The sequence below is a fragment of the Bufo gargarizans genome, chromosome 8 (genome assembly GCF_014858855.1).
Source record: "Bufo gargarizans isolate SCDJY-AF-19 chromosome 8, ASM1485885v1, whole genome shotgun sequence".
NCBI lineage: Eukaryota > Metazoa > Chordata > Amphibia > Anura > Bufonidae > Bufo > Bufo gargarizans.
The window spans coordinates 61570690-61586712 of NC_058087.1; the positions used below are offsets into that span (position 1 = coordinate 61570690).

General features: G+C 49.2%; 1 protein-coding gene across 1 annotated transcript in view; it reads right to left on the reverse strand.

The window, feature by feature from the left end:
* Positions 1–2888: 2888 nt before the first annotated feature.
* Positions 2889–16023, reverse strand: part of ATIC (5-aminoimidazole-4-carboxamide ribonucleotide formyltransferase/IMP cyclohydrolase) — a 56584-nt gene continuing 43449 nt past the window's right edge. The window contains exons 14-16 of the mRNA XM_044304757.1: positions 14967–15149; positions 14727–14879; positions 2889–3081 (exon numbers count right to left, since the gene is read on the reverse strand). Coding sequence (XP_044160692.1) covers positions 2962–3081; positions 14727–14879; positions 14967–15149 — 456 coding nt within the window. The 3' untranslated portion in view covers positions 2889–2961. The remainder of the gene's footprint in view (positions 3082–14726; positions 14880–14966; positions 15150–16023) is intronic.

Sequence of the window (16023 nt, forward strand, 5' to 3'; positions counted from 1 at the left end):
TCCTGGATATGATCTCTCCAGACCTGTTGAAAGGAGAGCAATCGGCCCCCCACCGTAAGAGGTGGGGGCACCCACTGCTTCGGAGCAGCAGGGCGGGCTGACTGTGGCCGCGGGTGCCAGGAAGGCTGGGGCTTAAAGGCAGGTTTCTTACGGGAGTCCTGAGATCCACCCGGGAAGGGGGCCGCCGCAGATCTGGAAGAGGAGAAGCGGCGAAAGGACTGGTTCCTAGAACCGGAGGACTGGCCTCCAAAAGGTGCGCTTGGATCTAAATTGGGGCAGGTTGGTACTCTTGCCCCCCGTCGCGTCCGAGATTATCTCGTCCAGCTTAGCACCAAAAAGCCTGAAACCCGAAAAGGGGAGGTTAGTGAGGGAACACTTAGAGGAAGCGTCAGCGTCCCAAACCTTGAACCAGACTTCTCTGCACTGTGTGACCAAAAAGGGCCGAGATACGCGCAAAGAGAATGCTAACATCAAAGGAAGCTTCGCAGAGAAACTTTGTCGCCACGACATCTGGAGGACAAAATTTAAGGTGTCCGCAGAGGCATCCTGCTACGCCATGTCGCGATGGTGGCGCTGCAACCATACGGAGCGCACCCTGGATACCCAGGCCGAGGCGAAAGCGGGCCGCAGGCCAGTGCCTGCCAGAGTGAAGATGGCTTTGGATAAAGAATCCAAACGCCTGTCTACTGCATCCCGTAGAGACGAACCGACCAAGACAGGAATGGACGTATTCTTAGCTAATCTGGCAACCGGCGGGTCAACCTTAGGAGAAGACTACTGCTGCACATTTTCTGCAGAAAATGGATAGAGTATCCATACGTTTTGTAGCAGAAAACCAATGATTCGGGCGGTTCCAGGCCTTAGAGAGGACCTTGTTGAACTCGCCATGTATGGGGAATACAACCGTGAGGTTTCCTCGAGTTGGAATTCCTGGCTACCAGCGGAAGGAGATTCCCCCTGGATATCGAAAGTATCCCGGACCACCGCCACCATAGGGGACAGCTTGCGCGAGGGGAAATATGAAAAGAAGAAGACACGGCTGCCGGAAGGGTAGGAGGGACCGCCCACTAGACACCACCAAGGGAAGCAACGAAGTTACCGCTTATGTAGCGATGCCCCAGACAGGTATCCTCTCCCCCTGCAAACCCCCCCACCACGCGGCCCTAGCGTCACACCGGGAGACAGTGTACTTATCTGCGTCCTGTAGTCTTCGCCCTCAAATCCATACCAGCGGAGGTCACCTCTCAGTCAGCTGGCACAAGGAGTGGCAGTAATCTGGAGGACAGGAAGGTGACCCCGAATCTGGTAGGCCGCCGGAGCTGCAGATCGAGCCTGGCTCTACTTAACTTCTGGGGGAGGTAGCCGGGGACATCAATTCGACCCCGGCACTTGCTCCACCAAGAGACCAGGGAAGCATAATTGCGACCCTGCATCCACTGCAAAAAATAAATAAAATGGGAGTAGAGAGAATGTCATCCTCCTCAGACACTAAGCAAGACCTGGGGTCCTCCCGGTGGAACATTGGGGGGGGGTATAGTCCAGGGAGGAGGAGCTTTATTTTATTTGCATAGAGTCTCCTCCTAGTAATGACCTAGGCTATACCCATGGTCTGTGTCCCCCAATGGAATGTGCGAGAAAGTAGAAATGGCTTAGTTGGCCATAGCAACCAGATTCCTCATTTTTCACAGCTCTTTTAGAAAATAAAAGGTGGAATCTGAATGGTTGGTTTAAAGTAGAACTGGCTTAGTTGCCTATAGCAGTTTGACAAATCTCCCTCGCTGTTTCCAGTGTTGACTTTCTATTTTAAGACTGCTGCAATTCAGCCAGGTCAACCTCTTGGCCAAATCTTGACCAGTGGCAAGCTATTTTTGTCTAGTGTTTGAAGTTTATCACAATTTCTGTTTCATTTTTTTCCACCCACTTTTTGACGATTGATCACAAATTTGCAATAGGAATTAGATTTTGGGAGTTTCCTGGCCATGGACCCAAAGTTTCAATATTTTGTTCACCGAGCCACTTAGATATCACTTTTGCCTTGTGACATGGTGCTTCATCATGCTTGAAAATATGCTGTTAAATCACCAAATTGCTCCTGGATTGTAGAAGTTACTATTTGAGAATATTCTTTATTCATGGTAGTACTCTTATGCCAAATTGTGAGTGTGCCCACTCCCTTGGACAAGAAGCAACCCCACACATGAAATGGTTGCAGGATGCTTTATTGTTAGCATGACACAGGACTCATGGTAGCACTCACTTTTTCTTCTCTAGTCATTTGTCCACATGTCCCAAACAGTCTGCATGGGGCTTCAGAGAAAATATCCCAATGTTTTTCTCGTGATACCAGGCCATTCAGAATGATTTTGCCACACTGTGTTCAGATGCACTTGCACGCTCCCATGCCTGAGCAAGCTCTACACTAAGGGTACATTCACATGTCCGCAAATGAGTCCACATCCGTTATTCAATATCAGGAAAGGGTGTGGACCCATTCATTCTCTATGTGCTCTCCGCATTTCCAGAACGCGGCCACGCAAAAAAATAGAACATGTCCTATTCTTGTCCGCAATTGCGGACAAGAATAGGCAGTTCTATGGGGATCCACAATATACCACAGACGTGAAGTGGAATGAACAAAAACCCAGCAATTTGATTAATTTTATTGAATGGGTCATTATGGACGTGGAAGATCCTATTACATAGTTTTATTTTTATAAATATATTTTCCCGTAAACAAACATGTTTGCTGGCATTTTCTTTTAATTTATTATTATTTTCTTTTTCTATGGCCATCAGCCTGTCAAAAGAGGAAGGAAATCTTCTGATTCCATATACTAACATTATATACATCTATATAGACACAAACAGAATAAATCAAACACTACAAATGCAATATAACAGTTTTATTGTAACAGTGCAAAGATCATCTTACGAAAGCAAGTGTTATTTTGTTTGGGAATGTTAATGGTGAAAGAGTCGCAGGTTGGTGTGTGCCAAGACAATGCCCAGCTCATCACATGCTTCCATGATCAATTTGTCAGCTGCAGAGCCAGACGGAGCAGCAATGAACTGAACCCCACTCTGCAAGGAAAATAGAGCGATTAGAAGTAGCAGGAAATAACCACAGCTGTATAGACTTGTCACCAGAAGTACAACATACAACTTGAAATTCTAAGACCCCTTTCACACGGGCGAGATTTCCACACGGGTGCGATGCGCGAGGTGAACGCATTGCACCCACACCGAATCCAGACCCATTCATTTCTATGGTGCAGTGCACATGAACGGTGATTTTCACGCATCACTTGTGCGTTGCGTGAAAATCGCAGCATGCTCCATAGAAGTTAATGGGACTGAGTGACAAGCGCAAGCAAGTGCGGATGCGGTGCAATTTTCACGCACGGTTGCTAGGAGACGATCAGGATGGGCACCCGATCATTATTTTCCCTTATAACATGGTTATAAGGAAAATAATTGCATTCTTAATACAGAATGCATAGTACAATAGAACTGGAGGGGTTAAAAAAAATATATATATTTACCTCACCTTAATCCACTTGCTCGCGCAGCCCAGCTTCTCTTCTGTCTTAATCTTTGCTGTGTGCAGGAAAAGGACCTGTGGTGATGTCACTGTGGTCATCACATGATCCATCACCATGGCAAAAGATCATGTGATGAGCGCAGTGACATCAAAAGGTCCTATTCCTCAAAGATGAAGACAGAAGAGAAGCCGGGCTGCGCGAGCAAGTGGATTAAGGAGAGTTTAATTATTTTTTAACCCCTCCAGCCCTATTGTACTATGCATTCTGTATTAAGAAACGAGATTTTTGTATAACTTACCAGTAAAATCTCTTTCTCGCTCTTTCCTTGGGGGACACAGAAGACCTTGGGTATAGCTCATCTCCATAGGAGGCGTGACACTAAGTGAAAACTGTTAAGCCCCTCCTCCACAGCTATACCCTCAGCCTGGAGAGAGAGACTGCCAGTTGCGTGTCCAAGCAGTGAGAAAAGGCAAAGTCCAACAAGGAACCAACAAGCCAACTACCCAACGGGTAACAAAAACTCGGAAAACGCACAGAGAAAAAACAATTAATGGGTGGGTGCTTTGTCCCCCAAGGAAAGAGCGAGAAAGATTTTACGGGTAAGTTATACAAAAATCTCGTTTTCTCGCCCAGTTTCCTTGGGGGACACAGAAGACCTTGGGACGTTCAAAAGCAGTCCAAAAGGGGGAGGGACCACAGCACCAAGGAGAAGCACCCGAAAGGCATCAATGAACCGCCGCCTGTAAACCCAGGCGGGGTAAGGCAGCATCTGCCAAAGTCAGAGTATGCACCCTGTAGAACTCAGTAAGGCGTGCAAGGCAGACCTGTGGCCGCCGTGCCCAAATGCACGGCCGAAGCCCAATGCCTCCGGCCCAGGAGGCACCGACCGCTCTGGTGAAAGGAACGGTGACACCAAAGACAGAATCCTGCCCTAGGTGCGGTAACCTCAGCAATAGCCAATCTGATCAAGCGGAGGAAAACCACCCTGGAGTCTGTCAACCCTATGCACAGACCTCCTGGAACCCCAAGAGGCCGAACGACTGCAAGAGTCGGAGATCTCCAAGTAAAAAACGGCCAGGCCCAAACAACGTCCAAATAGGTGAGGTGTTGAAGCGAAAGGCAACACCACCTTCAGAAGGAAGGAAGGAAGAAACGAGATGCAGAACAGCCCTGTCCTGGAAAAGACAGAAAGCTCGTAACAAAAAAAGGGGGCCATGCCGGCACCCGTCAGAGACACGACTGATACGGAACACAACCGTACAGGACAGAAGGATAGAGAGAACTCCTGTAACGGCTCCAAGGGCAAGATTGGAGCGCCGAGAGCTCAGGATATAGTCCCCAGGGCGGTACCGAAGGACAGTACAGAGGAACCAAAGAGCCACTCCGAGGAAGAAGGTCTTGGCAGGCCCAGAGGGCCGGGAACGCTGGAAGAGGAAGAACAGCGCCGACACTTGACACCTCAACTAAAAGACAGAACCATGGGGAAAGAACTTCAGAGTGGGGAATGCACAGCTTCCACAGAACCCCAGACAAAAAACCCCAAGTCTTACGACAGATCCTGGACGAGACACAGCCAGGAGTGGACAGCAGTGAACCCGCTGGAGTCGCCTGGCAAGCAGGCGAAAACCCAATGAGAACAGGCGCAGACCAGTAACACGGGCAGAAGGGTCGACAAAACTAGCCCCGTCGGCCCTCAAACAACGTTGACCCGCATCCACCCGAATGGGGGAGCAGAAGGACAGATGGAAAGAACCCAAAGGATCCGCCAGATGCCAGGAGAAGGCAGGCTAAAGTCCATGCTGATGTAACCACGTTGTACAGCCCCTGTGTGGGATCAAAGGACAATCTGAACCGAAAAGGTAGTCCCCCCAAGTTATCGAGAAGGTAAGTCTACATCAGGACTATCGTCTTAGAACGGGCCACGCAATCTGCACCCAGCGGGAGGACAGAACGCGGTAGACTCGGTAAATAAGCACACAGCTAATACAGCCAGCGTGAACAAGGGAGACAGTACGAGGCCAAAAGGAACACCGGAACCATCCACAGGAACAACCATGCTCACCCCAGAGGGGAGGACAGTGAAAACACAGCCTCCGAAGTCTGGCAGGAAGCCACATCGGAGTGATCTGTATAGAGCGGGAGCCAAACAAAGCCGGCGAAAAGAGGCAGTCGAGACAGAGGCCGACATAACACCCTCCAACCGAAAGGAGGAGGAGTGGGCAACAGGGAAGCCATAGGACAGCTCAAAAGCAGAACCCGCTACACTGTGAGATGCCCGGTCCACCGCCTCGCAGAAGGCGAATACCTTGAAGAACCCAAGGCGGAGGTCCTCCGGACCTGGGTAATCCAGCACCCAAGAGAAGTTGGGTGACCGTCCCGAGAAGAGTAGCCCGAACCCGGTAGCAGATCAGACAGAAGCGTAGAGGCGCCAAGAGGAAGGACTCATACCACACTGCATCCGAAGAGGAGGAAATTGCGGCAGGCAAGGGAACCGCAGTCCTGCCAGCGCCAATGAAGAATTCGAGAGGCGCCGCAGACAACAGCACTCTCGACCATGTGACCACTAGCGCAGGGAAGCAATGCTGCAGAAGGACGCAAAGGGCATGCATCTAGGACCCACGAACACTCCCTGGAATGAAAGGCCAACTAAATGAATGAGCACCACCCAGCTCGGTGCAGCAGAGAGAAATAGAGCCTGTCCGGTCAGGAGGACAGAATGAACTCCCTAGGGACGAGTGCAAGGCTGGCGGCAAGCATCGTCTCCCAAGAAACAAAGGTATGCCGCAGGAAGCAGGTGAGGCATACGAACGAGCAGCCCCGCAAGCAGCGAGAAGGCCAACCCACCTAGAAAAAAGGGGGGCTCGTCCCAGAGCACCACAGCATGTACGGAATCGCAAAGTGCAACCTGAAAGGGAGTTATGCACAAAACCAGTATAGCATGCGATGGAACGCAATCAGTCCACCCCGAAAGGGGGGAAATTGTACCTGGCCAACTGCAGTTGGCAAGAGTGCAAAGACCCGTCCCAAAAGGGAGTGATGCCTAAGGCCGAACCTACTTCAGAGAAGCAGGACATACCCTATAAACCAGCAGGAACGCAGGAGGTCCACCTAGTGAAAGGGGAACATGCACAGGGGCATCCTAGCATTAAATGAGTGTGCAATAATACACCCAACACTGAACTCAGCGAGAGTGTAACTACTCTGCCAATGAATGGGGACATGTACAAGTCCAGCCCAGCCATATAAGGACAGCCGTGAATCCCATGAGCGTGGCAAATTCTGCCCTGAAGTGAGAGGTGGTCACGCACAAGGCCAGCACCGTATCCAATGGAAGTGCAAGCGTTCCACCCATGTTAGAGGGCCATTTCATGGCCAGCAATGTATCCGGTGAGAGTGTAGCACACCGCCCAGAAAAAAGGGGGTAAAGCACATGGCCAGCATCTCCTCCAGGGAGAGTGCGAGCACACCGCCATGCATGGGAGTCATACACATGGCCAGCAACGTACTGGCGGGAGACAAACACAGTCACTAAGAACGCATGCATGTCGCCTGAGGAAGGAAGGCATGCCCCTGGCTGGCAGCGAATCCAGCAAGAGTGCGTACACCGCCTACGGAAGAGGGGTCATGCCTATGGCCGACAGCGGATCCAGCGAGAGTGCAAGCACCCTGCCATGTATGGGGTACATGCACGTGGCCAGCAACGTACCTGCGAGGAAACACCCAAAGACAGAGGGATGTATGTATGCTGCCTGAGGGAAGGAGGCATACCCAAGGCCGGCAGGGAATCCAATGAGAGTGCAGCATACCGCCTAAGAAATGGCCGGCAGCGCAACCAGTGAGTGCAGCACAATAACATAGTACATAAGTACATCATAGCACATCAGCGAGAGTGCAGCATAATAACATAGTACATAAGTACATCATAGCACATCAGCGAGAGTGCAGCATTCCGCCTATGGAAGGGGGGTCGTGCACATAGCCAGTACCGTATCCGGTGAAAGTGCAGTATCCCGCCTAAAAAAGGGGGGCATGCACATGATCGGCAACAGATCCCGTGAGAGTGCTGCGTTCCGCCCAGGAAGGGGGTCACGCACATGGCCGGCAGCAAATCCAGTGAGTGCAGCGTTCCGCCCACGAAAGGGGGTCACACACATGGCCGGCAGCAAATCCAGAGAGTGCAGCGTTCCGCTTATGGAAGGGGGTCGTGCACAAGGCCAGCACCGTATCCGGTGAAGGTGCAGCATTCCGCCTAAGAAGGGGGTCATGCACATGGCCAGCCAGGGAGAGTGCAGTAGCCCGCCTAGGAGGGGGGGGGGATGCACATGGCAGGCACCATAACTGGAGAGATGATGAATGCTGCCTACAGAGGGCCGAATGCACTTGGCCAGCGCCGTATCCTGGAAGAGGCAAGAAAACCGCCTAAAAGGGGAAATGCCCTAGCAGCGACGCAGGCTGGGAGCTCAACACCATGCCGCCTGTGGAAAGAGGTCATGCAGACATGCAGCATTACTGATGAGGCTGCAGCGTCAAGCGCAGCCCAATAGAAATCATGATCTATTTTTATTTTATTTCATTTTTTTTATTTATTTTTTTATTATTATTATTTAAACTCAGCCTCTGAGGCTAAAGGGGAGCCACCATATAGGGGCCCTGAGAGACAGAGAAAAAAGAGGGGCCAACTATACTGACCCATTTTTGGGAGCCGGCCTGCACCCAAAGGGTTAACAGGGATCCGGCCTGGAGGGCGGCGTGCGATACCCTGGGGGCGGAGGAACCTCCAGGCGGGAAAATTCGCGCCTGGAGAAGTTCCCGCCCCCTCCACCAGAGGCCGGAATATTGCGGCCTAGTAGGCCGCGAAGCCGGGGGCTAAATTGCGGCGCCCGTCCCGTCATACCGCCGGGACCTGCGGCGGAACGGCACTTCAAACCGGCCGCGGGAGCCCACCCCGCGGGCCGGTCGGGATTGCGGCCCAGCAGGCCGAAGCCTGGGACCAAAGTAGCGGAGCCCCGCCGACCGCCACCTGCTGGGGCATAGCCCAATGCCGGCCGCGGGAGCCCACCCCGCCGGCCAGAAGAGACAGGGGCCCGGAATGGCGGTTTGCCGGCGCGGGAGCCCACCCGGCCGGCCGAAAGAGACAGGGACCGAAATGGTGGCTCGCTGGCCGCGGGAGCCCACCCCGCCGGCCGGAAGTAAGAGGGCCTGGAATGGCGGACCGCCGCGGGAGCCGCGGAGCCTAAAATCTTTTGCGGCGCCCGGCCGCACCGGATATATTAGTGCTGACCGGACCGGTGCCCGTGATGGGTCAGGGGCAGCAAGGCGCGGGCCCTCTGGCCCTGAAGCAGTGGCCGGTAAGAGGGAGGGGGACCCTGAGACCGGGTCTGTGAGGGTGGGAAGCCTGCCTAACCCCTACGTCAGGGGCAGCTAGGTGCGAACCTCTGCAGCTCCCCAGGTATTCTTCTTGCAGGAAGAAGGGTGCCAATGTCCTATGGGAGCAGAATGTCGCCCTGTGGCAGCCAGGGGCCAGCCTAGGGCTAGCAGGGACAAAAGGGTCCAGAGGCCCTGTCAGTATGGGGGTCAGGCACGCAGGAGACCGGGGTGGGGTGTGGTGAGGGGGGGGACGTAGGGCTGGAGAAGCCAATCTCTCACCATAGCCGTCTTCACCCTCGGTCCGTTCCAGCAGGGTCGCCCCTTCAGCTACTGGCACCGTAGTGGCAGGACGCTGGAAGAGGGACTTGGCGTGCGGGCGACCCTTGAGCTGGCGGGATGTAGGGGAGCTGGGCTGCCCTGATCCACCTTGCCTTCTGTGGGGGAGGCAGCAGTGCGGATGACCGGCACTGGCGCAGCTCGACCCCGGGAGAAACAGAGAGGTCTAGTGCGTCTCTGTTGTCCCTGATGTTCTGGAACAAAAAGAAAAGAAAAAAGTAAAAATCAAAAATTAAAACAAGGAGAAAACAGCCCTGCAGAGCAGGGAGTGTCTTGCCTCCTTGGACACTAAGCAAAAACTGGCAGTCTCTCTCTCCAGGCTGAGGGTATAGCTGTGGAGGAGGGGCCTAACAGTTTTCACTTAGTGTCACGCCTCCTATGGAGATGAGCTATACCCAAGGTCTTCTGTGTCCCCCAAGGAAACTGGGCGAGAAATGTATTTTCCCTTATAACATGGTTATAGCAATCTACACAACCCCGATGCCAAACTTCTGTGAAGTCCGGGTTTGGGTACCAAACATGGCGATTTTTCTCTCGCGCGTGCAAAACACGCATTTCTCCGCAACGCACCCGCATCTTATCCGGGCCAAAAACATGACGCCCGAGTGAAAAAGGCCTAAGGGTGGCTGCACAAACTGCAGATTACACTTTTCTGCACGGATTCTGTGCAGAAAATCTGCAGTGCAATTCAGTTCACGCAAACTGAATAAGATTTGATAAATCTCATGTACACTTTGCTTTTTTTTTCTCTAAAAGGTGCAGAAATTGGACCTCAATGGTGTTGATAACATAAGAAATGGGGTTGTGAATACAGATAATCCAATGAATAGTGCACATTTAATGCAGATTTCCTGCACACTGACCCAACTTTAGCGAGACCTTCCGATTATGTATTAAAAAAAAAAAAAAAAAAAAAAAACACACACACCCCACAACAACATTAGCTTGGGAACACCTGGTGATCTTTTCATCTTCTTAGCTGCAGATCCATCAATTCTTGAGCTCCTTTTCTGCCATCCAAGTGGCCACACACTGCCTCGCGCATAATGTGCATTTGTAGCCCAAGACTCTTCCTGCTGCCCTTGGATTGGCTGGCACTGCTCATTTGAAAAGTGCTGGCCAATCCAAGAGCAGTGATGGACAAGCAGAAAGTCTTGGACTACCGATGCACACAGTATTAGGTAGTCTGAGAAGCTGTGTGGCCATCTTGGATTGCAGATTAAGAGCCCAAGAATTAGCAGATCTGAAACTAAACAGATGAAAAGGAGATCACCAGGTAAGTGTTCTGTTAATTCCCCAGTTAATGTGAATTTTTTGGGACAACCCTTGAACCGTAAAATCGCTTTAACCATTTCCAATTATGAGATTAAAGGGGGTTGTCCGATTCACAGGATATGCCATAAATGTCCAATAGCATTCGGTCACACAGAGGAAGCTGTGCATGCATGGCTCTCCCTATTCACTGCTAGGAAAGCACTTTTTGGAAGTCATAGCAGTGAATGGTGAAAGCCAAGCATGCATGGTGTCCTCACCATTCACAACTGGTCGCCATTCTTGTGACGTGACAGTAGGTCCCAGAGGTGGAAAGCAGAAAAAAATTAAAATAAATGTAAAAAAAAAAAAAGCAAGATCTAGACTGCAGTACTTATGGATGTAGTACTGAAGATAACAGTCCAAGATCATGGTGACCAGGATTGACAACAGTACAGAAATTTCTGGACAGTCCATAAAAATAGGCAACATTTTTCCTATGTCCGTTGGAAAAGATAAAATGGAGGCGTCGGTGAATTTTTTTTAAAAAGACAACAATATTCGTACAGATTACTGGGAACAAGCGAAACTCATCGAGCGATCCTCTATTGTGAGGGTGCCACCAATCATGGCTTCTGAGCATCAGATTATGTGGTCTAAACCGCTATCTACTGCTCAGAAACCACAATTCAGTAAAGGAGATCTCTCATCCTCGTACAGAACGTGTAGCCGACTGCTGGGAAGGAAGCTGCTCAGTCGGCCCATCTAAGGCTAGGTCTACACGACGGCATTTGTCATGCAACATTTTGTTGCACCAATGTCGCGCGACAATTTTTATAATAGCAGTCTATGGTGTCGCACTGCAACATGCTGCGATGCTCGCAGAAAAATACATCTCAAATGGATTTTCTGCGACTGTCGCAGCTGCAGCATGTTGCAGTGCGACACCATAGACTGCTATTATAAAAATTGTCACACTACATTGGTGCAACAAAATGTTGCAGTGTAGTTGTGCCCCATCTGTCGCGCGACAAATGTAGACGTGTAGACCCAGCCTAAATCCACCTTTAGGCTGGTGGTACTTGACTAGATTTTGGTGGCAATTCTGATCATTTTACAGCTCACATTAAACTCTGGAAATTAGTTCTTATCAGTATATTAAAAGGGGTTAGGCCTCTTTCACACTTGCATTGTCCGGATCCGGCGTGTACTCCACTTGCCGGAATTACACGCCGGATCCGGAAAAACGCAAGTGTACTGAAAGCATTTGAAGACGGATCCGCTGGAAAAAAAACAAAAAAAAAAAAAACGCACATTTTCCCGCATCTTATCAGGGCCAAAAACATGACGCCCGTGTGAAAGAGGCCTTATAATTCTGGATGAAACCCTAAGGTCTCATGCACACGGCTGTTGTGTGCCCATAGCCGTATTGTGGCCCGCATAACGCGGGTCCGCAATACACAGGCACCGACCCGAGTGCACTTGAATGGGTCCGCAATCACAGAGATGCAGAACGAAAGCAGGGATCGGAACCCCACAGAGTACTTCCGTGGCATTTCTGGCCGTGCTTCCGCACCGCAAAAAAAAATAAAAAAATTTGGGCGGACGGATCAGACCCATTCAAGTTGAATAGGTCTCAATCTGTCCCGGCCGCCGCACGGACGTTGCCCGTGCATTGGGGACCGCAAATTGTGGTCCCCAATGCACGGACGCAAACGTTTGTGTGCATGAGGCCTAACTTACATATAGATTCGAAGTCTCATAGCTCAGAAACAGGGCAAATAAAGAAAAAATAAAGTTTCTTTTAGTTAGTTCTACTAGGGGACCTGAACAAATATTAGCCTGATAAAGTAACAATGAAAAAGGCCCATTAGCCTATAATGTATTTGGAAAGTCTTCAGTCCCTTTTGCTTTTTTCACATTGTGTTGTGGACTTGAGCCAAAATAAAATAAAATAATAAAATTAGTTTCTCGTCAGCATTCTGCACTCATTAAGCCATAATGGGAAAGTGAAAACTTAGTACTCAAAACCTTTATTTTATTAAAAATGAAAAATTAAAGTCTTGCATTGACAGACACAAGTATTCAGATACTTTACTCTGGAATTAGATGAAGCACCTTTGGCAGCAATTACAGCCTCCAGTCTTCTTGGGTAAGATGCCACAAAGTGTGCACATCTGGATTTGAGGATGCTCTGCCATTCATCTTTGCAGATCCTCTCAAGCTCTGGCAGGATGGATAGGGACCATTGGTGGACGGCCATTCTCAAGTCTCTCTAGAGATGTTAGATTGGGTTTAAAGTCAGGGCTCTGGCTGGGCTACTCAAGGACATTCACACAGTTGTTCCTAAACCACTCCTTGTCTTGACTGTGGTGAGGGCCAGTCTTGTAGGAAGGTGAACGTTTAGCCCAGAGCACTCTGGATCAGGTTTTCATCAAAAATCTGTACTTTGTGCCATTCAGCTTTTCCTCAACTCTGACCAGTCTCCCTGTCCCAGTAACTGAAAAACACCCCACATCATGATGCTGTCACCATCACGTTTCATTGTAGGGACCGTATGAGACAGGTGATGGGAAGAGCCTGGTTTTCTCCAGACATGATGCTTAGAATTGAGGCCAAAAAGTTAAATCTTGGTTTCACCAGACTAGAGAATCTCATTTCTCAGTCTGAGTCCTTTAGGTGTTCTTTAGCAAATTCCAGGTGGGCTTTCATGTGTCTTTTACTGAGGAAAGGCTCATTTCTGCCCATTTTGCCATAAAGCCCAAACTGGTGGAATGCTGCAGTGATGGGTGATCTGAGAGTTTCTCCCATCTGCACACAGGATATTTGGAGCTTAGCCAAAGTGACCAAGAACCAAATGTGCACCTCTTACCAAGGCCCTTCTTCCCTAATTACTTACTTGGAGGGGCAGCCAGCTCTAGAAAGAGTGCTGGTTGTTCCATTTAAGAATTATGGAGGTCACTGCTCTTGGGAACATTCAGTGCAGCAGAAACTTTTGTACCCTTCTCCAGATCTATTCTTCTACACAATCCGGTCTCTGATCTCCACAGGCAGTTCTTTCCTCCTCATGGCTTGGTTTTTGCTAATATAAAATTATATAGACAAGGCTGTGTCTTTCAAAATCATGTCCAATCAGCTCAATTTACTACAGGTGGAATCCAATCATGGTGTAGAAACAACTTAAAAAAGGTGAAGAGGAGAATGGGAGACCCAATAGCTAAATTTAAAGTGTTATAGCAAAAGATGAGAAATTTGTCTTTTTTTAATAAATTTGCAAAAATTTCGATTTTTTTTCCCCCCACTTTCTCATTATGAAGTATTGCGTGCAGATTGATGGGGGAAAACTTAAATGGTTTTGATTTTAGCACAAGGCCAGAACTTAAAATGTGAAAAAAGTGAGGGTCTGAAGTCTTTACGAATGCACTGTACATACAGATCTGGGGGCTTTTGTTTGGCCCTCGGCTGCCAATTGGCTTCTACAAGAATATAGATATCCATTGTGGCATCCAAGGGGTTGGATGACCAGGACCAGAGTCTTCTCCGATTCCAGCAGACATGGGTATAGCGCCTGTGAGTGTGAAAAGAGCATTGTTCTCCTTTCATAGGCAAAAAAATAAAATAGCGTGCACCATGGACCAAAGTCAGATCTCAGACTCTAGGTACGGTTCAAGGCTGTACATTGTAACATATGGGAACAGGCAAAAGGCAACTTAACATATTAGCCAACTATAACTTGTGATCTTGCATCTACCACTAAACTGCAATATGTGGTGTCAGATTTTCAGTACTATTGCCGTATTAAAAAGGGGTTTTCCATGTAACTATAATCATGACCTATTCTCAGGATAGGTCATTATCACAGTGGAGGCACCGAGTCCTGGCACCACCGCCGATCAGTTGTTCCAGGGAGCCGCCACGCTCAATGGAGCTATGGCGAGTGCAGTCAGCGCCTGGCTGTTTTCAAACACTGCACCATACATAGTATAGTGGCTGTGCATGGTATTACAACTCAGACCCATTTACTTTCATGGGGCTGAGCTGCAACTAGGCCATGTGACCGATGTATGGAGCAGTAGTGCCAGCCTCTTCTAACAGCTGATCAGCGGAGCTCCCGTGTGTCGGACCCCTGCTGATAGGATACTGATGACTTATCCAAAGGATAAGTCATCAATACAATTATCAGATAACTCCACATAAAACAAATGTGTTCACAATTGCTCATACTCTCACCTTCCTTGCCCGCTCCACATTGTCTCTGAATGGGAAAAATGCATCAGAGCTCAGGGAAACACCAGTCAAGGTAGAGATCCACTGCCTCTTCTCTTCTGGGGTTAGCAGTTCTGGGGGCTGCTCATACAGGGACTTCCACTGCTCGAGCTCCTCCTGAGGACAGAAGCACACAGAATGCAGATTCTTATGACCACTTCAATGGAAGCTACAGTAATCATGTCCTACACTCCTAATACTTACCTTTTCGAGCGTACCGCTCACATATTGGTCAATGGCATTAGAAATATCAGCTCTCTTCACACCAGCTTTAAACTTCATTCCCAAGACACGTGGGTGGTGCCGCAGCCACCAGTTATCAGCTTTGTCCCCAGCAAGCCGGGTGCAATGTATGCGGGACTGTTGCCCAGCACCCATTCCCACCACCTGCCAGAAAGGGACAGAGGATTATAAAACCAAAGTAAAACAAGAGGAAGTACAACTGCAGAATTTATTACAGTCCAATTTTTACATATACAACTTAAAGCACACCTGTCAGGTTATTTTTGCAGTCAGAAGGAAGCTTAGCTCTGTGATATATGGGTTTATATAATTTGGAGCAGAGTAAATCTTGACAGGACTCCTAGGAGAGACCGTGAGAGTCCTGATTACCATGTCCACACAGAGACAGCTGTCAATCACCATCAGTGTGTACAGAGAAGGTTGTCAACCTACAAAGTTTGGGTCATCAAGACTCTGGTCTCTCTTAGGAGTCCTGTCAACATTCCAGCCTCTTTCACACAACCGTATGACTTTTTCAGTGTTTGTGGGCCGTTTTCTGGATCCGTTGTTCCAGTTTCGTTCCTCCGTATGGCATATTCAATACATAGAAAAAATTGGGCTGGGCATAACATTTTCAATAGATGGTTCCCTGCAAAAAACGGAACAGATACTAAAGACATACGGATGTATTTCTGTATGTGTTTTGCGGACCCACGGAACGCGATTTGCGGGAAATAGGACATGTTCTATCTTTCAACAGAACGGAAATGTAATGCATACGGAGAACATTCAGTTTTTTTGCGGAACCATTGAAATGAATGGCTCCGTATACAGAACGCAAAAAAGGGCCCGTAAATGGGAGAAAAAAAAAAAAAAAAAAAAAAAAAAACGGTCGTGTGAAAGAGGCCCAACTCCGCTTTCTACTCAAATATTGATCCACATCACAGAACTAATCTTCTCTGCATTAAATCCTGCTCTCAGATAGGGCGGCAGAAATCACCCGGCAAGTTCTCCATTATTAAAAGGGAACCGGTCATCA